The 22,583-nt window shown below is 49.7% G+C and overlaps 1 protein-coding gene across 1 annotated transcript in view; it reads right to left on the reverse strand.

The window, feature by feature from the left end:
* Positions 1 to 21,955, reverse strand: part of git1 (G protein-coupled receptor kinase interacting ArfGAP 1) — a 28,587-nt gene extending 6,632 nt beyond the window's left edge. Inside the window, exons 1-15 of the mRNA XM_064351426.1 lie at positions 21,105 to 21,955; positions 16,327 to 16,460; positions 15,822 to 15,934; positions 15,182 to 15,287; positions 14,897 to 14,983; positions 14,093 to 14,223; positions 13,109 to 13,203; positions 12,955 to 12,997; positions 11,667 to 11,693; positions 11,013 to 11,061; positions 10,605 to 10,677; positions 8,903 to 9,000; positions 6,490 to 6,601; positions 5,769 to 5,896; positions 681 to 833 (exon numbers count right to left, since the gene is read on the reverse strand). Of these exons, the coding sequence (XP_064207496.1) occupies positions 681 to 833; positions 5,769 to 5,896; positions 6,490 to 6,601; positions 8,903 to 9,000; positions 10,605 to 10,677; positions 11,013 to 11,061; positions 11,667 to 11,693; positions 12,955 to 12,997; positions 13,109 to 13,203; positions 14,093 to 14,223; positions 14,897 to 14,983; positions 15,182 to 15,287; positions 15,822 to 15,934; positions 16,327 to 16,460; positions 21,105 to 21,156 (1,401 nt within the window). The 5' untranslated portion in view covers positions 21,157 to 21,955. The remainder of the gene's footprint in view (positions 1 to 680; positions 834 to 5,768; positions 5,897 to 6,489; positions 6,602 to 8,902; positions 9,001 to 10,604; positions 10,678 to 11,012; positions 11,062 to 11,666; positions 11,694 to 12,954; positions 12,998 to 13,108; positions 13,204 to 14,092; positions 14,224 to 14,896; positions 14,984 to 15,181; positions 15,288 to 15,821; positions 15,935 to 16,326; positions 16,461 to 21,104) is intronic.
* Between the last annotated feature and the right edge of the window lie 628 nt (positions 21,956 to 22,583).

Raw genomic sequence — 22,583 nt, forward strand, 5'->3', positions numbered from 1 at the left:
GAGATGCTGGGTGAGTCTAAATTTAATGTAAACAAACACAATGTTAACAAAAATGTGAGGGGGTTTAAAATGGAGTTTTTGAAAACCAACACAGACAAAAGGCTGTAGACCAAGACTGAACACAATAGAAACACAGAGCCTGGACACTGAATATATATCTGCACATTCTGAACACACACACAGACACACCTGGTTTCCTTACAAATAAAACATCCAACCAACAAAACCCTAGCTTCTACCTTCTTCCTTCCCCTGTTCCCTCTCTTCTACCCTCCTCTTGTCTGTTCCCAAACCTTTCTTATTCCCTTCTCTCTGTTCATTTCCTCCTTAACTCTCCTCCTCCCTCCCTACCTCTCTCTCCCCCTCTCCTCCTCCCTCCCTCCCTGCCTCTCTCTCTCTCCCTCTCCTCCTCCCTCCCTCTCTCCTCCTCTCCTCCCCCTCCTCCCTCTCCTCCTCCCTCCTCCCCTCTCCTCCCTCCCCTCCCTCCTCCCTCCCTCTCCCTCCTCCTCCTCCTCTCCCTCCCTCCCTCCCTCTCCTCCTCCCTCCCTCTCCTCTCCTCCTCCCTCCCTCCCCCCTCCTCCTCCTCCCTCCCTCTCCCCCTCTCCCTCCTTCCTCTCTCCTCCTCCCTCCCCTCCCTCCCTCCCTCTCTCCCCCTCTCTCCCTCTCCTCCCAGGCTCTACCTCTTTCTGCAGACGTCTCAGCTCCTCGCTCAGGTTGCTGTTGACCTTCATCAGCTGCTGCACCTTGGCCTCGGAGGCGGCCAGCGCCTTCTTCACCTCCAGGTACTCCTGCAGGGTGATGGGTCCGTCCGACAGGTCGGAGGAGTCCATGCTCTGGGAGGGATGAATCACCGCCACCGAGACGCGCAGAATGAACACGTCAATCACCACCACACGTGTCACTGACACGCATCACTGCCACACACAGAATTAAAGGGGAATTGCACTTTATAACACTGCTTCTCATGACTGATATTGTCCTTCTAATGAATGTGTCGCCCTTCATTTTTCAATTTGTTATTTCATTATGTTAATATTTTAGGCTGTTTTGTTGTTTTCCTTTACAAATGCAGGAAGTAGACCCAGGCAGTTTAGTGTCGAACTCGAGGATGCATATCATTGAGCGACTTCTGATGTGGGCGTACCTGCAGACAATAACATCAGGTTGGTCGTAGTAATAGTATTGCATGACTACTAGCTAGCGAAACTGAAAATGTCTGAGGACAAAGGAGATTTTGTTTTTGATCATGGGATTGTTGTGTGGCTGTTATGTTGGGGTGTCTGATTACATCCAGCCATGTCTTGTACAAAGTTGTATTGTGTGTAAAACTATGAAAATGTGCTTTCAAGGAAAGTTTAACAGGGGCATTATAACAACCTGGTACAATGCACCTCATTATTACACCGATATCGCATCAAACAAAAGCTAGCAGACGTTAGTTTGTTCGATTTCAACAAGTTAACAGAATGTTTTGCTTTGCTTCTTCTCGAATTGCCGCAAAAAAAAAATCGAAGAAGAAGAAAAAACCGGAAACCATACTACTATGTGGACTTACGCAAAAAAAATAGGTCTTTGTTTCTAACGTTAGACATTTAAAATGAAATAACTAATTGAAAAATGAAGGGCGACACATTCATTAGAAGGACAATATCAGCCATGAGAAGCAGAAGTGTTATAAAGTGCAATTCCCCTTTAACACACACATCACTGATCATCATTACTACACGCATCATGAGCACGTATAGTTACCACACGCATTATTAACCCAAGCATCATTAGTCATCATTACCACAGGCAGCATTAACACCTGCATAGCTAATCATCGTTACCACATGTATCATTAGCACACACATCATTACCATCGTTAACCCCACACATCATTACATTGTTAACCCTGCACATCATTAACCATCCTTACCGCACACCTCAACACACATATCATTAATCATCATCCAACTAATCTACAGGGGGGACAATATAAGCTTGCCAGACGCCCGGTTCTGGACCAGAATAACTGGTTTTCACATTATTTCTACAGATCTGGTTTGTGGCCCCGAACAGACAATATAAATGCCTGGTTTGAACAACTGATTGAAATTTGACCGCAAGTTACCGAAACCGGTTCTAACAGGTGCTATCTAGCTAGACGGCAACGTTGCCTGGCAAGCTAGCCAACGAGCCAGCCAAGTACTGCTGGTTCACATTAGCAAGTCACAAATCACACGCAGATTTCACAATTAGTCAAATGACCTCGCCAATTCACTTCTGTAACAGTGAGATAATTCATGTTTCAGCCCCTGAAGTGCTGACTGTTTCACGCGGAAGGGCTGAGAGGGGCGATCGATACGACAGAGCAGAGGAAGCACAAATCAGGGCGAGGCGTGAAGCCATGAAGAGCCCCAGCCAATCACATTAAGCTGCAGATATCTGCCCCCACCAATCAGATCGCAGCAAGCCTGTGCCGTAAATTAAGTAAACATGCAGACGCTCAGTCAGGAGATGAGCATCTGTAAACAGAGACCACCGCATGCACGGTTAACACAAGCATGGTTAATTACTCCTCCACGCGCACCGTTAATCACCGCCACCAAACGCATGGCCATTAAACCGAGTCGGTCCTGGAGAAGGCCCCAACTCAACAGAACAACAGGACCCTTCATTCACTGAAGCAGGCGCAAGTATCAGGGCCGACAGGAATACTCAGCATTTTTACGCATTACACATTTATACAGCTGAATATTTCCAGAGAAAATTCAAGTGTACGGTAGCAGTGTTCCCCAGGAAACTGAGCCATCAACAATCCGCACTGCACTTCCAGCTCCATGTTGTCACCACAGTGTTTCCCTCAGAATTCGAACCAACAGACTTTGGGAGTCCGGACAGCGAACTGCAATGCCATTGTGAACAAAAGAGCAGCTTCGCAGACTGCATCCATGACGCATGACATGATGCTCACAGTGCTCCTGGAACAGCTTGTGGAATCACTAATGCCACAGTAATGCCTGATACAGGAACTGTGGCTGAGGCTAAGGCTAAGGCTAACGTTTTTGCATTCTACACTTCACTGCGACGCTTTCATTGTTGCATCCGTTCATCAATCATTCAAATCTAACTCTTACTTTCCTTCCTTAAGAAAAGTTCCTTTGAAAAACCAACACGGGATTCATGAAGCATGCGCAGACCTTCAGTTCTGTGCGTATCCCAAGAGTATCAGATAATGAATACCAACGGTTCATAAATTCAATGCACGTGCCAGTTCATGTCATTAGCATAAAGAAACACCCTAGCAAACCCATAAAAGCTTGCCGCATAGAGGGTCGTGTGCAAAATCAGCCAATCATCGCTCTCTGCAAACATATCTTTGCAGTCCTAAAAGATGCGCTCTCTCCCAAAGGTACGATTGGCCAAGTAATCAAAAGCAGCAAATATGGCACTGTAACGTGTTGGCTTTGACTGCATGCCTGTGGGTTTTTGTGAACAGCCATCAATTACTATCACCAGCAACCTTCATCAATGAAATTAATTAATTACGTATGTTCCCAACAAGGTTATTATTGCACAGGAAAACCCGTTTCCGTAAACTGGAATAAGAATAAAAATTTGTTTTTGAAAAAACAAAAACTAAACCGAAACTGGCAAACCCGCTCTTAGAACAAACTAAAACCAAACTGAAAATGAAATCAACACTGAAAACGAAAAGAAAAACTAGTCAAAAATTATTCAGATAGTTTAGTAAATGTATTTAAAATCAATAGCCTATTTAGGCCTATAATTGCACTGATAAACACTCGGTTGTTAATACGAACACGTTAATAGGTCTAACTAAAATTGACTTTGCATAAATAATTGGTAAATGGTAAATGGACTGCATTTATATAGCGCTTTTATCCAAAGCGCTTTACAATTGATGCCTCTCATTCGCCAGAGCAGTTAGGGGTTAGGTGTCTTGCTCAAGGACACTTTGACATGCCCAGGGTGGGGTTTGAACCAGCAACCCTCCGACTGCCAGACAATCGGTCTTATCTCCTGAGCTGTCGCCCCCTATTTAAAGCATTCTAAATAGAAAGCTCTTCTGTATATATGCTCTTTACACGTTTCCATACACACACAGATTTTGATCGCACCAAAGAACAAATTCAGACACACACACACACACACACACACACACACACAAAGAAGATGAACGTAGAAATGTTTGTGGAGCAGTTCTTGCGCACAGTTTCAGACGGTTCTGTGACTGAGGCCCGGAGTGTTCTCTGAGCAGCCCTGCGTGCGGTGTTCTCTGAGCAGCCCTGCGTGCGGTGTTCTCTGAGCAGCCCTGCGTGCGGTGTTCTCTGAGCAGCCCTGCGTGCGGTGTTCTCTGAGCAGCCCTGCGTGCGGTGTTCTCTGAGCAGCCCTGCGTGCGGTGTTCTCTGAGCAGCCCTGCGTGCGGTGTGTCTGAGCAGCCCTGCGTGCGGTGTTCTCTGAGCAGTCCTGCGTGCGGTGTTCTCTGAGCAGCCCTGCGTGCGGTGTTCTCTGAGCAGCCCTGCGTGCGGTGTTCTCTTAGCAGCCCTGCGTGCGGTATTCTCTGAGCAGCCCTGCGTGCGGTGTTCTCTGAGCAGCCCTGCGTGCGGTGTGTCTGAGCAGCCCTGCGTGCGGTGTTCTGAGCAGCCCTGGGTGCGGTGTTCTCTGAGCAGCCCTGCGTGCGGTGTTCTCTGAGCAGCCCTGCGTGCGGTGTTCTCTGAGCAGCCCTGCGTGCGGTGTTCTCTGAGCAGCCCTGCGTGCGGTGTTCTCTGAGCAGCCCTGCGTGCGGTGTTCTCTGAGCAGCCCTGCGTGCGGTGTTCTCTGAGCAGCCCTGCGTGCGGTGTTCTCTGAGCAGCCCTGCGTGCGGTGTTCTCTGAGCAGCCCTGCGTGCGGTGTTCTCTGAGCAGCCCTGCGTGCGGTGTGTCTGAGCAGCCCTGCGTGCGGTGTTCTCTGAGCAGCCCTGCGTGCGGTGTGTCTGAGCAGCCCTGCGTGCGGTGTTCTCTGAGCAGCCCTGCGTGCGGTGTTCTCTGAGCAGCCCTGCGTGCGGTGTTCTCTGAGCAGCCCTGCGTGCGGTGTGTCTGAGCAGCCCTGCGTGCGGTGTTCTCTGAGCAGCCCTGCGTGCGGTGTTCTCTGAGCAGCCCTGCGTGCGGTGTGTCTGAGCAGCCCTGCGTGCGGTGTTCTCTGAGCAGCCCTGTGTGCGGTGTGTATGAGCAGCCCTGCGTGCGGTGTTCTCTGAGCAGCCCTTCGTGCGGTGTGTCTGAGCAGCCCTGCGTGCGGTGTGTCTGAGCAGCCCTGCGTGCGGTGTTCTCTGAGCAGCCCTGCGTGCGGTGTGTCTGAGCAGCCCTGCGTGCGGTGTGTCTGAGACCGGCTCCTCCGGGGCACGGACTGGAATGCTGTTTGCTGTGGACACGCTCTCGGCACCCTCACCCAGAATAGCGGTGATGTCATTCAGAGGATATGCAGCAGCCGCGCTGCCGCTGCACGGCATGCTGGGACAGGCTGAGAGGAACACCATGGGTAACTGCACTCTGTGTGTATACGCATATCCTGTGCGTGTGTGTGTGTGTGTGTGTGTGTGTGTGTGTGCGTGCGTGCGTGCGTGCGTGTGTGTGCGCGCTTAAAGGGCTTCATCATATGTTCTGCTCCCTCTGCAACTGCTCTGTTTAGATTTCAGTGGCTTCCTGTGTATACATACGCATACGCTAGACTTCCTGGCTTGAGTGTGTGTGTGTGTGTATCTGCGCACGTGTGTGAGCCCCTCTTACCTTGGCTCTGTTGTTACGCTGAGTGTTGTTGTTCTGTGTGGTCAGCTCGCCGTCAGACTCCTCGTCCGAAGCTACGCTGTCGTAGTCGTGCTGGTCGTCATCGTTGCTCAGGCCCAGCTGCAGGGGGTCTACAGCGGGCAGGGAGGGGCATGGCACGTTACCACGGCAACGCTGCTAATGCCTCATGCCATGGACATGCTTCAGCGATCAGGCGCTCCTCGTTGGTGACGGCTGTCCAGGCTACGCTTCCATTACCTTTCATCTGATTCGGTCATCAGCGCTTTCCCCTCTGCAGCGCTTCAGTCCGTCAGTCTGTCTGTCTGTCTGTCTGTTAACCCGTGTGCTTAGCGTGTTTTTTCATACACACCCCCCCCACTGCTGTCTCGCGTCCTCTCCTCCTCCCCCCGTAGACCTCCTCCTGGTCCTCCCTCCTCCTTCTCCCTCAGAAACAGTCAGACTGCCTCGCATGTGCCTCCTCTCTCTCCTCCATCCCTTTAAAAGCTCTCTACACTTACCTCCCCCACTGCCTCCTTTTTTCCCTCTGCTACCCTTCCCCTCTCTCACTCCTCCCCTACCCTCCACACGCCGTCTCTCCCCCCACTCCCTCTGTCTCTCACCCCCCTAACCCTAACCCCCCCTACCCCTTGCCCTTTCACCCTCCCAGTCTCCCTCCAGCACCCCCAGCCCCTCTCCTCCCCTCTGCGCCCCTCTCCCCTCTCACCGGTGGGGCTGGTGAGGCCCTTGCCGTGCTGCCTCCTCTTGGCGTCGCTCAGGATGTCGATTATGAGGGTGGCGAACTCCCGAGCGTTGAAGCGAGCCAGCTTCTGCCGGCCCTGAGAGAGAGGAGAGAGAGACGGTCACTCATGAGGTCTTACAGGAGCTCCCGGGGGAGAGAACGGACCACAGCAGGAGCTGATCCGCTCGCTCACTCAGTCCTCTCTCTCTCTCTGCTCAGTCTACTCTCTCTCTCTGCTCAGTCCACACTCTCTCTCTCTCTCTCTCTGCTCAGCCCTATCTCTCTCTCTCTGCTCAACCCATCTCTCTCCTGCTCAGTCCACTCTCTCTCTCTCTGCTCAGTCCACACTCTCTCTCTCTCTCTCTCTGCTCAGTGTACTCTCTCTCTCTCTACTCAGTCTACTCTCTCTCTCTGCTCAGTCTACTCTCTCTCTCTGCTCAGTCTACTCTCTCTCTCTGCTCAGTCTACTCTCTCTCTCTGCTCAGTCCACACTCTCTCTCTCTCTCTGCTCAGTCCACTCTCTCTCTCTCTGCTCAGTCTACTCTCTCTCTCTCTCTCTCTCTCATCCACCTCTCTCTCTCTCTCTGCTCAGTCTCCTCTCTCTGCTAACCATCTCTCTCTCTGCCCGTCCAGTAACCACCGTCCACATCTCTCTCTCTCTCTGCTCCATCCCCTCTCTCTCTCTCTGCTCAGTCCACTCTCTCTCTCTCTGCTGGCAGTGCACAGTGGAAAAACCACTGTCACAGCAGCTGCGATTTATAATAACAGAGTTCCCCAGTCTGAGGCTCCACACACGCTCAGACATGAGAAAGCAAACACACACACAGACACACACACACACACACAGATATATAGACTGTTATGTCAACTGCCTTCAGCTCCTTCTCTCACCCACAAAAAAGTATCCTATAAACAAACTGTCAGGGCCAGAATGTTGCTCCAGTTAATCAACTGCAGCTCAGAAAAATAGCTTATGCTGGGATTCTGACCAATCACAAACAAGGACGGCAGAAGGGACACACTTGAAGGATGTTGTTTGAAATGAGCAAGAGGTCAAGCTGAAGGGAGAGAGTATTTGGAGGTTTTGGAAAGTTTTACTCCCTCTCTCTGCTTCAGAAATGCTTCCACCAAAATGAGTGAAAAGCTAACTAACTTCCTATTTTGAATCAGTCCTCACTGCATCTCTGACCTTACTTTTCCTAAGGCCTCATTCCCTCATAACCTCATGACTTTGGTTATGACCTCATCAGTGTTCCTCTGACCTCATCACTGTGCGCGGGTCCTCATCCCCTGAGCATACCTTTCGCTGTGGAGACTAGGGACATAACCCCTGCAATGTTTTGAGGCCAATTTCATCCCCAGCACTTAAATTTTATTTTCTGTAAAAAGTCTTCAGAAAATAACTTGCGCTACAAAGCTGCAGCAGAAGCGGTGCTAGGACCAAACAAAAAAGAAAAAAAGAAAAGAAAGAGTGTGAAGTGGAGCGTGCGCAGTCCGCTCGCACAGCTGAGGTGAGAGCAAACCGTCGAGCCCTTCATTAGAAGTGGGACGCGCAGGGAATTTTCACCTAACTGTAAGGTGAGGAAGCTGCATTTATGAAAAACATTAGATAAAAACATTTTCATTTAAACATTTTGTATTTGTTCCGGCGCCACAGCCTTCCCAGGTAACATTAGCTAGCCAGGTTTGTAAGCCATCGAGCAGAAATTAGTACTCACATGGAAAATATATAATGTTAGGCACAATGTTCACGCGTTGTCCGCACTGATACTTCATAAGGGAACACTACAACGTGCTAGCTAGCTGGCTGCAAACATTCAATGATTTGATGGCAAGATGGACAGGCAGTGTAGCTAACTAGTTAGTCGAATTTCTACAGACTCCTCTCTTTGATTAATGATATAGACTGACTATTTAACTGGATTATATTTACTCCTCACCCAGAACGCAGCATTATATAGATGCTGACATGTTATACATCAATACATAACCTCCAAATTTATCCCCTCTGACCTCACCACAGTGCCGTGCGTCAGCTGTTTGAGCGCTCGCGCTGGGTTACCTGGTTGCGCTCGCGCTGGGTTACCTGGATGCGCTCGCGCTGGGTTACCTGGATGCGCTCGCGCTGGGTTACCTGGATGCGCTCGTGCTGGGTTACCTGGTTGTGCTCGCGCTGGGTTACCTGGCTGCGCTCGCGCTGGGTTACCTGGCTGCGCTCGCGCTGGGTTACCTGGTTGCGCTCGCGCTGGGTTACCTGGTTGCGCTCGCGCTGGGTTACCAGGTTGCGCTCGCGCTGGGTTACCAGGTTGCGCTCGCGCTGGGTTACCTGGTTGCGCTCGCGCTGGGTTACCTGGTTGCGCTCGCGCTGGGTTACCAGGTTGCGCTCGCGCTGGGTTACCTGGTTGCGCGTGGCAGAGTACTCGGGGTTGACAGGCAGGAAGGGGACAGCGCTGCGCTCCGTAACCAAGGTGCTGTGGTTCTGAGTGGTCAGCCACACTGCAGGGACAGAGGAGGAAGGGACAATCAGCCAAAAAGGATTAACACAGGACAGCAGGGCCGTGATGTCATTTCACTAACTGGGAAAAAATACCGGACAAGATCTACCAATCGCAGAACATGCTGGTAACAACCAATAACAGTGACAGTGATTGGTGGATACTTTCTGGCTACTTCCATGCCAATACCCACAGAAAACCAGGGAGTATAGCTGTATGGAAGGTTCCACCAGCTACAGATATTAATTTCCTTTTTCTGTCTCTGAATTTAATGGTGCTTCACTGGTAGGACAATCATGGTACAGGGCTGTAAGTGTGCCAATATGGTCGCATTTGCAATATTTTAAAAAATGTAGTGCGAATATAAAAATATTCCTTGTGTGCGACAAGTAGTTTGGTTCAACTGACTTTTATCATTATAAGAGCTAAATCTGCAGGACTAGAATTTACATGCAATTTATCTTCTCAGATGCGCAATTTCCTGAATTACGGGAGATGTATTTCATATACACACCACACCATATTTAAAATATTTATATGCACCCGCAACAACCATCCGTGCTGTCTTGTTTTGGTTTGTGCGTGCGTGTTTTTTGAAAATTAAATAATTCATCACCAAAAAAATAAAAAATAAATAATTGACAACCAAGAAAATACATAATTGATTGCCAAAAAATGTAAAAATAAAAATAAGTGAACCTCAACCCCTCTGTTTTCACAGAGATCACACAGGCTGGAGAGCCTGTTCTGTGGGCAAGAGCAGGAATTCCACCCCAGCATGCTGCAGGGTGAGGGCAGGGCCTGCAGGGGGCTCCAGCCTATTGGCCAGCTCCTTCATGCAGACGCTGAAGAGCGCTGGACTCGCCCCGCCCCCTCGGCTGAACAATTCCCTTCTTTCATTTCCAATTTTTACACCACATTTGTTTCCTGAACACATTGATTATATGACACCGGACATTTTGCAATCGGCACCACTATGAGGAAGTCTGAGAAATAGCCCTGCGTGCCAAACAGAATCAAATGCCTTTTTAAAATCTATACGGCTAGCAAATATTATTCTTTTATTTGTTCGGTGGACATGTTTGTTCATCAGGGTGCAAATATGGTTAAATGCATGGGAATTTGGAATAAAACTCTGATCAAACTCCTAAATTGTGTTGGATAAGGATAAGGTCAGTATTTGGGCGCAGTACCCTGCAGAAAACCTTCCCCAGATAACAGTTCACACTGATGCCTCAGTAGTCACTGAGGCTGAATTAGTCTATTGTATTGTAGTCTATGTATACTGGTATACTGAAATATCCAGCTCTAAACTCTGGATTTAAGAGCTGCAGCAGAGCACACTTCAGCTTGGGGAAGCTGTGCTTTAGCGTCTCAGTCCCTCTTTCTCTCTGCCTCCCTTCTTCTCTCCAGCTCTGTCTCTTCCCCACTCCCTCACTCGGTGTTGTTAACCCTGTCGGAGTCCTCCTTCGAACTGAAGGAGTCCGAATAAACCTGAGGGAGCTGGACCTGGAAGAGCGTGCAGACGGAGACGCATACGCAACGCCAGAGAGGAGGAGGAGAGGAGGAGGAGGAGGAGGAGGAGGAGGAGGGGGAAAAGCTCACCCGCATCGTTCTCTCTGCGGTCCACCTCGTCATACACGTCCATGGCCAGGTCCTCAAATAGACGGTTGTTCAGCTGCCGCACACGACCCCGCCCCGCGAACGCAGCCGAGCAGCAAACCCACAGAGGAAACGCAAAGACCAGCCAAAGACAAGCGCAAGGGTCCATTAGCGAGCGCAGCAGGGACTCAATGCAGGTCCCCATAGACAAACCCCACAGATTCATCAGACATGCCTGGACCACGACTATGCCTGCTCCCCCCCTAAAATATCCTGTGACATCACAGTCACCTGATTAGCTAACTGAAGTACAGCAGGAACTGCACTGAGAGACCCTAGCGCTACAGGGATATCATAGCCTGTTGCCAGGCCTGATGGACATGGTTCAAATTTTTTTTTAAAGATGCTCACCGCTTGGAGTTTCTTCTTGGCTGCCTTGGCCAGTTCTGACAGGTCAAGGCTGAAAAGACATCGAAAGGAGAGAGAGAAAAAAGAGGGACATGGAGAGATATGGAGGAGGAGAGAAAAGAAGGCCAGTGAACACAACTGTCTATCCGTGAAGGATGGGGAGGAGAGATGTTTGTTGAGGGGTGAGGAGTGGACACTATCACGCTAGCACAGAACAGCACATCTCTCCCCCCCACCCCCGTAACTCCTCCCTCCACCCATCCCTTTAACCCCGCCCCCTACCCCACCCCTCACGCTTCTGATTCGTCACACAAAGCGACCTACGGACCCTGTGCGAGAGGCTAACAGTGAAAAACATGAGCACAGAGAGTGGGAAGCCTACACAGGCAGCAGGACCGCCTTCCCCACACAGCTACGCCTCAACTCAACACACAGGCCAGTACGCCGCTGCTTTTACAATCAATCAATGCATTCGGTCAATTTCAGAGCTCCGCCCCTTTTCCCCCCAATACTGATGACAGGATGGAGGAAGGATGGGGGTGAGCGAAGGATAGGGGAGGAGGGTACGATGAGGAAGCAAAAATGGAGGGAGCACATGAAAGATGAGAGAGGAAGGTGTGGTGGGGGGAGAATAGAAAGAGAGAGAAAGAGAGATACCTCTGTGTTGGGCACTTAGGACGAGCTCTGCCTCCACAAGCGCAGCGAGGTGGAGGAAACAAAAAAAACGAGTGAGCGAGAGGGAGAGAAAGAGAGACAAAGACAGAGCAAGAGATAGAGAGACAAAGACAGAGAGAGAGATGAGACAAGGGCAGAGACATGAAAGACAAATACAGCAAGACAGAGAGAGAGAGAGAGACAAAGAAAGAAAAAGACAGCAAGCTAGAGTGAGGGACAGATCCCATATTAATTTCTATTTGGAGACATCATGTCCCCTACCTACCCCCCCCCCCAACCCCCAACATACAGTGAGACGCACAGAACATTCACACTGTGCAGGCAGCACAGCGCCTGGGTGCAGATTTCAACATGTCCCACTTCCTAAAATAAACACTAATGTGTGAGACAGAGCCACCTACTGGCCAGCAGAAGAACTGAAGATCAACAGACAGAACGTACTGCTGCATCTGTAGCAGAACAGTGCACCTTCCGGTTTCCGGACCTGGACACCGACATTTAGTGGAACAGTGCACCTGCTGGTTTACAGACCTGGACACTGACATTTAGTGGAACATTGCACCTGCTGGTTTACAGACCTGGACACTGACATTTAGTGGAACAGTGCACCTGCTGGTTTACAGACCTGGACACTGACATTTAGTGGAACAGTGCACCTGCTGGTTTACAGACCTGGACACTGACATTTAGTGGAACAGTGCACCTGCTGGTTTACAGACCTGGACACTGACATTTAGTGGAACAGTGCACCTGCTGGTTTACAGACCTGGACACTGATATTTAGTGGAACATTGCACCTGCTGGTTTACAGACCTGGACACTGACATTTAGTGGAACAGTGCACCTTTTGCAGGGTTTCTAAATAAACACTAATGTGTGAGACAGAGCACCTGCTGGTCGCACAGACACGAGAACACTGTATTTGGAACAGTGCACCTTCGGTTTACAGACCTGGACACTGACATTTAGTGGAACAGTGCACCTGCTGGTTTACAGACCTGGACACTGACATTTAGTGGAACAGTGCACCTGCTGGTTTATGGACCTGACTCCTTTTTTTTTTGTTTTCCCCTTTCCTTTCAGGAAGTTATGGCAGGTTTTGTTAAAAATTCTAAAGAATTAGAATAGGAAGATGTGTTATTCTACAACATTAATGTGTTGAAATTAGAAATTAGAAAACAGAAACAAAGTCAACCCTCCCCCACACTCCCTTGTCACTCTGTGTCATTCTAGTCACACACACACACACACCTGAAAACCCCAGCCCTACCTGTCAGCCATCTGGGGGATGATGTAATGGCCGTTCTTGTGATCTGCAGGACAGTAGCATACGGTGAATACATTTGACGGACCAGGATCTCAGTGCAGAACAATGTGAACCGCAGCTGGTTGCCGCGGGCGACGCGGGCGGAGGGAACGCTCACCTGGGCGTCGGCCGCACAGGTAGAAGGCTAGCCTGTCCGTCAGCTCGTACTGACACTCCACCAGGCGCTCGGCTAGCTCCACCTGCCCTGCTTGTCTGAGACACAGGAAGAACAGCGTCACCCACACAGAGAAACACAGACACAGCAACCCACACAGCCAAACACAGAGTATTACACAGCACCGAGATCTGCACAGAGATCCACAGAGCCAAACAGAGTTTTACACAGCACAGAGATCTGCACAGAGATCCACACAGCACAGAATCAAACACAGAGCTTTACACAGCACAGAAATCTGCAGAGATCCACACAGCACAGAATCAAACTCAGAGCTTTACACAGCAAGAGATCTGCACAGAGATCCACACAGCACAGAATCAAACACAGCTTTACACAGCACAGAGATCTGTACAGAGATCCACACAGCACAGAATCAAACACAGAGCTTTACACAGCACAGAAATCTGCACAGAGATCCACACAGCAAAGAATCAAACACAGATCTTTACACAGCACAGAAATCTGCACAGAGATTCACACAGCACAGAATCAAACTCAGAGCTTTACACAGCACAGAGATCTGCACAGAGATCCACACAGTATTAAGATTCAATCACAGCAGCCTATTATGACACCTGCCATCAAAGTGCCTGCGTCACTATGACTGCTGCATGTGCTTTAGCGTCAGCTGAGCCTTACCTGCTTCTCCCACACTGTAACTCACTGTAACTCACTGTAACTCACTGTTACCTTTATTCAGTGTTCAAAAACTACCAAGCTACCGAGCACAAACTAGCAGGCTAGCCATCACAATATCTGGCTGACTGTGCTACAAATGTCAGGCCGGTTAACTTGGAGACGCTGTCTGGACCAAGACGAGGCGCCAGCAGCCAGCGGTCGCCGTGGATGGCGCTATGTCAGTGACAGTTCAGTAGAATGAGAGCCAGAAGGATAAAGATTAAGACGTGGGGGGGGGGGGGGTACCTGGCGTAGTCCAGGGGCGTGCGCCCGTTGATGTCGGGGGCTCCAGGATCCGCCCCGTACACGACCAGCAGCTCCGCCTGCAGGACCTGCCCCGCCTTCGCCGCCACGTGCAAGGGGGTGGTCCCTTTCTCCTGTGGGCGGGGCCAGAGAAGGGAAAGGGGGCGGGGTCAACTCAAACTGCCCGGGTGACGGCATCGATTGTGCTGCAGGTGTTTTGGGAGAAAGCGCCTGGCCCGGCTGTAACGCCCCCCCACACCCCCCCGTGCAGTTGCTCAGTTTAGCGCTCTAATTGCACACTAAGTGACAGCCAGAGGATGCTGTTCAGGGCCCGGGCCACAGCCAGGGTGAGTCAGAGGAGCCCAGAGAAAGAGGGGGCGAGAGACAGAGAGAAGGAATGAGAGAACGGGAGGGAGAGACAGAGAGATAGAGATATATATAGAAATATGGAAAGATAGAGATAGACAGTGAGAAACAGAGAGCTAGATACAGAGAAAGATAGTGAGGTAGATAGATGTATAGATAGATACATACATACAGAAATACAGAGAGACAAACATAGATAGACATAATACAGAGAAACCGAGACACAGAGATATAGAGATGGAGAGACAGAGAGAGAGAGAGAGAGAGAGAGAGAGAGAGAGAGAGAGAGATAGAGACAGAGATAGATAGATAGACAGAGACAGAGACCAAGAGACAGTCAGAAATAGAGAGATAGACAGGCAGAGACAGAAACAGAGAAAGCGAGAGAGAGAGAGAGAGAGAGAGAGAATGCAGCGTCGATTGTGTTGGGCAGCCTCTCACCGGATGGAAGAAGTTGGCCTGGGCCCCCAGTGAGAGCAGCCGCAGACAGGTCTCCAGGCTGCCGGTTCGAACGCTCGAGTGCAGTTGCTGAGAAAGACACGGACCATCGGTCAGAGGACTCCGCCAGTATTACCACGCACAAGCACCTAGCCGCGCATTAGCGATGACGTCATCGCTTCGCTTTTAACAGCCAGCCCAGAGGAGAGCGCTAAACCAGGGCACCCTGGGAAGGCTCTCGCTGCACAGCTGCCTCTGACCCCGCCCTGACCGCCCGTGAACTCTGACCTTGCTGAGGTCCTTGGTGGTGACGCCGTCATCGTCGCGGCACGGAAGCTTGTGTACAAACGCCAGCATCTGATACTTCGCCCGTATGAATTCTGACTTGGTGGGGCTGCAGGAAAGAAGAGAGGGAGGGAGAGAGAGAGAGAGAGAGAGCGAGAGAAAAAAGTTAAAGTAGCTCAAAAGCTCAATGCCTAAGAAAGATGGTCTGAGTTACTTTATGGTACATGATTTTCACTAATAACAATCTGTGAGCTAAAAATAAAATAAAATGTGATAAATCAGAATTTTTTATGTTTAAATTGGAAATGCTGATTTTCAGATTCTAAATATCTCTACTGGGGCATCTAGAATTTGGCTTTATTGCTGAGCACTCTCTCCTCTGGTTTTAAAGAGTACATAAACTCTTCATGTTTATGCATAACCAAGTCCTCTGCTTCCGACAGACTTTTCAGGTCTGAATTCTGAATTTCTCAGGGGTACAGAAAAATCACATCTCTGACACATTTAAAATAACAGAGGTTTACCATTAAATTCTACAAAAGTGTAAGCAGCGACTGCAGTGTAAAGCAGCCAGCATTATCTGCAGCAGTGTGGCGTGCTGTGTTTGGGACTGTGTTTGGGACCCGTCTGAGTGCGCTCTTACTGGACTTTGTCCTGTGGGTTGGGTTTTCTCCGTCCGCTCTGCACCTGAGCCGGGTCCAGGAGGGAGTGCTCCCAGATGGAGTTCGCCCCGTTGCTGGCCAGGGTCTGCACCATCTGAGACAGCACAACACAGCCGTGAGCCATCGCACGTTCTGACACCTCACGCCCCACCTGATCAGTGTGATGCTGATCCGGGCCCCGCCCCCACCACGTCCTTCTGACCCAGACTGCTACTCCAGCCCCCTATGACACCTTGCCCCCCTGAGGCCCACCCCACCCCCACCTCCACAGCACCAGGGCAGTGGAGCACCCTCATCCCTCCACTGCTTCCCCAGTGTAACAGTACTCTAGGCCCCGCCCCACCCATCCCTGGCCCCTCCCCTCCCCACCCTCCCTCCCCAGCCCCTCTGAGCCGCACCCCAGGCCTGTGGAGTAGCCCTCACTGGGGTAACGGCAGTTTGGGCCCCGCCCCTCCCCAGCCTGGCCCCGCCCCTCCCCGGTCTTACCTGCAGCAGCGCGGGGGGCCAGCCGCTGTGGCGCAGGTGCTTCACCACGGAGATGTGCCGGCCCAAACTGCGGTGCACAGAGCAGCACTCATCACAGATCAGCACCCCCCTGTTAATGCTGCTCCACCCTGGGTCTGATCAGGCATGGGGGGGGGGGGGGAGAAAGAGAGGGAGGGTGGGGGAGAGAGAGGTGAAGAGCCAGGGAGAGAGGGGAAGTGAATTTCAAATGCAAAAATAAGGGGGTGCCACATATCAGTGGATATACAGTCACCATAGTGCTATCAAGTATTAAACAATCTACCCAGTCCCCCCTTTTCAACAGCAAGCACATGATGCAAGGTACACAGACGTGTGAGAGAATGTGAGAGAAAGCGAGCGATACATTTCACAGACTCATCATAAGCACTTCCCAACGAACACCTTCATCACTGGAGCAGAGGTGCACTCAGTGAAACGGTACAGCCATACCAAAACCCACTTGGCTCTCTGTAGAGACACAGGCAACTGGGGAGAAACATTCTCAAAGCAGAGGCCAGGAGATGAACCCAGCAGACACAGGCAGGGAACACACAGAGCTGACCTTACTCCCACCAACCCAAACTCTATCCTGCCACAGACATTTAACCAAAAAAAAACAAAAAAACAACCAAGTATCACAGTACAGGTAATCAGTAAGTGGAACTGCAGCCTCTGCTGTTATGAGAGCGACAGGATCGATGACATCATCCTTGCAAACAGAGGGGCTTCAACACAACCCCTCCCCCTTCCTCCCTCCTCTGGCCCCAGGAGACAGCGACTCCCCGTGACAGGTAGAGGTTGCCAGGGGTAACCAGGCCCAGGGTGAAGGGCTCTCTCAGGTAGAGAGGACCCCTGACAGCGGCCCTCAGCGACAGAACGGTGCCTCCGGCTGCCAGCGCTGAAACTAAAGCCCAATTCACGCCCGGAATAATCCGGCTGCCGGCTCTCCCTCCCGCAGGGCAAACGAGGCTCTGGGCACGCTCAGTGCGGCTTCCTGTGGGGAACGGCAAATGAAAGCTGGACTCCCATTGGACACCAGCACAGCGCAGTCAGTTTGCATGCACAGCCCACAGACGCACGTTAACTATGCTCACAAACGCACGCTTGTGCGTGCACACGCATCGCACGCACAGCACTGACGCTGACATTTTCGTATGTATACAAAACATGACATTCGGTCAGTGAACACACAGATGATGTTTGTGTATACTGAGACCGCAGAGACAACACCCTAATGACGCCAGCAGAGTCCAGAAACGTTTTGTAACAACAGCGTCCAGGAACCAAGTGGGAATGAGTAAACTTCTCAGAACCACAAGTGAATTAATCAGAACCATAACTATAACTATATATTTCTTACATGCTTGCTTTCCCACGACCAAACTGAATAGCCTGCAGGCACAGTGACGTGACATGGCCACTTTGGTGACAGGACAGGCTGCACGTTTTTGGCTGGAAAAGCAGTACGGGATAGACACGGTTAAGTTTTAGAATGAGGGCAAAATAATAGCATCCAGCTAAAAAAAGACCTCTTCGTTTCTAAACACAGGAAGCAGGAAGCCTGTCAATGCTAAGGCCGACGCAGCATCAGCTGTGCTCAGTTAACATCTGCGTGTACGAAGGAGCCGGGGGGTGGGGGGGTGGGCCGGGGGAGCCCTGCGCAGCCGAGGCAGCTGGCGCAGCGGGAGGGCGTCGAGCGCTGAGCCGAGGAAGAGGCCGGCTCTTTAATTAGCCGGATCCGGTTCCTTTCATTCCGCAGCACGGAGTCGGGAATGGCGATTATTCACGTGTCACAGGAGCCGCTTCGTCCCCCTCCATGCGCCTCTGCTCAGTTCCACTTTGTGTGTGACTAATGCGATGTCACACGCTTGCGCAGACACACACACACACACGGGAAGTGTGATCCAGCGGCCCTCTCCATACAAATGGTGGCCTTGCACGCTCTACGCACCGCACTCAATCACCAAGAACACAGGCAGCTCCTGACCCCTAAGAGTCCATTTTAAGGCCCCACCTGCAGATTCCTGCCATCTTCCCAAAACAAACTTCATGTACCAGCTGGGCCGGCTGGGAATAGACCATAAACAGCCCAGGCCATACAGATACCGGGGGATTTTAAAAGGTGTCTCTCAGTCGGCCGCTGATCAGGCACCTCGGATAGATGCAGCACGCACTTTCTGTGTTGGCACGTAACAAGAAGTATTGAACCAGCGGGGGCTGCTGGGAGATGAAGTCCTGAAGGAGTCTGAACGTCCCCCGGCGGAGCCTCGCTCCGGACTTCACCTCCCATCAGGTGCAGTGCAGCGAGCGAAATGGAAACGAGAAACACCCCCGAGGCTCTCCAGGACCCAACTTGTCCGCCCGTAAGAACGCGTTCAGCGACGGCGCTGCCTGCCATTAACGGGGAGCGAGGAGCTCCTGGCGGGAGCCGCTGCCGGAGTCGAGAGAAGCGGCCCTGGTGGGGAAATGGCGCACACAGCGGGCTAGCGTGTCAGAGAGAGGGGGTGGCACTCTCACAGGAGGTCGGGGAGAAAGGGAACAGCCTAGAGAACGCACAGGGAACGGGCAAGGAGGAACGGAGATTGCGTGTAGCAGTCAAGGTCGGCGGGGTGGGACAGGGTGGGGCGGAAGATAGCGGGCCTGAAAGTTGGGGAGCGGCACTGAAACAAATGACACCAAGAGCACAGTGGTGTGGGGTCTTTAGCCGTTCTTTTTGCTGCAGTTTTGGCTTCCATCTGTGAACCTGACATTGCCAGAAAGACCTTTGCATAGAAGATAATGAGCACACGGGGAAAAACAAAAAAAATATTAATATATTGTCTAGCACATTGTCTTTGCATCCTGTCCCTTTGTCTGGTACATCAGTTGTTTTAACTCTACTGGTCAATTCTTGGCCAAGAATATAAATGGTATGCGTATACAGAGCCTTAGTTCAACATCAGGACTAAAGAGTCAATTTGCACTGAAATTGATCCTCTTTGGCTCTTAGCTGCTCTAATAAATGTGGGACCAACAGTTACTTGGTCATGGGCAGAATCCTCATAAACCCGAGCCCACTGGTTCTCAAACTCTGTCCTGGAAACCCCTGTGGTTTTGTTACAGCCAATCTCTTGCTCAATTAAGGCAGTTGAGCACAAGTTGTTTCATTTTTCATAAAACTTGTTACAACAATGCAAGTTTTGGTTCACTGTAATTTCATTTGGCTTTGAATTTTACATTAGTCTATCTAATGGTTAGTTCTCGTGACCATGTGTCAATACTTTCACCAATTGGGAGCCTACGGATTCACCAGTTTTTATTCACCTTAGTCTTTAGACCAGTTACAAATGTTCAACCACTTTTTATGCAATTATTGGCAATACAGAACAATAAACACAATGTACATATGGGACTTCTATTCTTCATTGCATGCATAGCTATTTCTGACAATGTGGCTTACGAAGGTAATCTCTCAAAACACGAAAAGCATATTAGGCTTGTTAAAACTGAACAGTTTGTTAAATTCTGGGATTACAATTGTGGTTGAAAAAAAAACCCAGCATAAACAGGGGTTCATAGGACCGAGTTTGAGAACCACTGCCTTAGCCATTCAGACAGACAGAACGTTTCAGTCTCTTCGAAATGATCTCTGTCCCATTCTGGCGGAGGATTCCGAAGTAAAGAAGCAGCACTGTAAAGGATTCTAACCAAATCACCCTGTGGTCGCGAGTCCAAAACAGTGCCTTGACACTGTTCTTGATGCGCCAATAGTGTTCACACGCAATTTTTATAACATATTTTCCGAATTTGTTTGAAGTTAACAAAGTCCGCTGTTTCGCCTGTGTCCTTAGAGCACAGGAGTCAAGTTCAACCCCGCAATAGAAGCACAACACAGCCCAAACTCTGATTTTACTTTGTTACTAGTTACAACGAACTAGATGAAAGACGGGTAGCAAGCCAGCTAACAAATCTTTTCAATCTGAACGCCAAAGAGAAAACACACACTAACTAGCTATAAGCGACAATGATATTTCAGCTCGAGTCAAGAATGTGTCCATGCAGCGCTAGCTAGGTAATATGCGTTTTCGCTCACTCATTCTGTAGGTCTATACTGTACTGTGCCAGCTATGCGAATTGTTCACCAACAGAGCTAAACGTTAGCAAGGCTGTAGCTAATTCTGCAGTAGTAGTCAACGTTAGCTATTCTATAGTGTAGTGCTGCCTAGCTACGTTTCTGGAAGATCAAGCTTGCTACCAAGCCAACTATCGGTAGCTCCTTGACTAGACTAACGACGTTAAGATTGCTAACGTACCTAGATCTGCACGGAAATTAAACAAATGGGCATCTGGTTGGCCAAACATCTATCAATAAATGAGCAGCTTACTCCAAGCTCATAAGCGACATTACTCCAAATGGAATCACATTCAAGTAACTAATCGACTAGTTAGCTAGTGCTAACAAACGAATGACGAAAACTTACACGCGAGTGTACTGAAACCGACTGAAATACATTGTGAAATATGAAATGGATAACGTTCGTGTAGCGCTAACCCGTGATTGCCCATTGCAGAGAAAGTAAATACAAGTAACGATAAAACTCAAGACACATTTAGGCCGAATCTCTGCCAGGGCGTCTCGGCCATTTTCCTGCTTCCCAGATGCGGTACAGTGACCTCACGCGTCGGACTCTCCAAACACATCCAGTCCGCCAATCCACCCAATCTCGTCCCAAACAACGCCTTATTTCGTAGCAGACTGTGTTAGTTAGCTAGCTTCTTACCTGGTGCACTACAGTCAGCGCACACCTCGCTTCTCTGTACTTTCCTGGACATTTTGGAATTCCCCGATTTCCTGGATCGCAAGTATCCCGAGCTACGTTTGAGTGTTCAAATTCGTCTTTCCAGATTTCGCGACGTATGCGGTTCCCTGAAGCCGCTCCGAATCCCCGGAAGCCGGCGATGTGTTCCAGTTCTCCGGCTGTCACCCCCTTCTCTCTTCTGCCCGTCCAAAGCTGCAGCAAAATTTCCAGTCCTCGTCGATAAACTATAGCGAAAACGGAACCATTGGTTGAGATAATATTGCATTTATTGTTATTTGAGGGTCAGCTTATTTTTAAAGGAGGTAAGAAAAATCCCATTTCCAGGATTTCTTTATGTCGATGTGCAGCTAGCTAGATAGCAGGTAGCTAGCTAGCTCTACCTAGCAATTTGAAATTGTCATGGACGCGGTGCCCTACAGTTCCCCCTCTCCTTCCTCCCTCGCGGTATCTTGCTCTTGGTCGATGTACAATCCTATGGCAGGGGGTTGGAGCAGCACAGATATTACCCGATTATTCCAGGAACTCAATACACCCCGTTCTTTTCCAATTAGTTGCTTCTGTCTCCGGAACACAATAGATACTTGCGATTATAGTTTATCTCAGTGGTTTACTCATAATAGTATTCCGCTGCTGAACCCTGTACGAATTGTACTAAGAAAATCAGTAGTACGAAATCAATGTGACTGATGTCAACTAGATTAAAGTTTGATTGATCATTAAATTGGCGGATAAGTGAACTACGTCGAAGGTGACTAATGCTGTTCTGATTTTTTCCTTCCACCACAGGCGAAACTGGTGATAAACGGAAAAGCGGCATGTGCTCATTGGCCAACTAGTGCTTCTCACACAAAACCCCTTTAGTTACGAAAATATGTCCTGGATCTTAAATTAGCAAGTGAAATCTGGTTTTTCTGGGAGCTGCCAAAATGAGTATTTTTCATTAGCCTACGTGTAATTACTTGAATTATACTAAAGCGTACCGTTTTACATGGGTATTCTGAAAACATGAAAATAAAAAAGGTAGTGTTGTATTGCAAAGAAGGTGAATTGTAAAATGTAAGCATTTCTATTACATTATATTATAGATTGATAATTTTAGAAGCTGCAGCTCTTCCTGATAATTTTGATGATACAAGTGGACCCGGACTGAGTGAATGGCAGAGGACACCAGGTAGAGACAAGGATGGACAAAATTCCAACAGGGAGAGTAAAATAGCAGACACACAATCCTATGGAGTAGCAGCATTCCAGTGAGTAACTTGTTTTTAATGCATCACAGAACACACCCCCCTGTCCCGTGCTGGTGTAGATTCCTAGCCATAGGCAACACAGCCAATTGGTAAAAACATACAGCAACCAAAGCCTTGCTCTGTCTGCTGGAAGTGCAGGTGGTTTTAAAATAAAACATGGAAATATATTTAAGCTAGCGATGAATCGCAG

Source organism: Anguilla rostrata, chromosome 9 (genome assembly GCF_018555375.3).
Source record: "Anguilla rostrata isolate EN2019 chromosome 9, ASM1855537v3, whole genome shotgun sequence".
Taxonomy (NCBI): domain Eukaryota; kingdom Metazoa; phylum Chordata; class Actinopteri; order Anguilliformes; family Anguillidae; genus Anguilla; species Anguilla rostrata.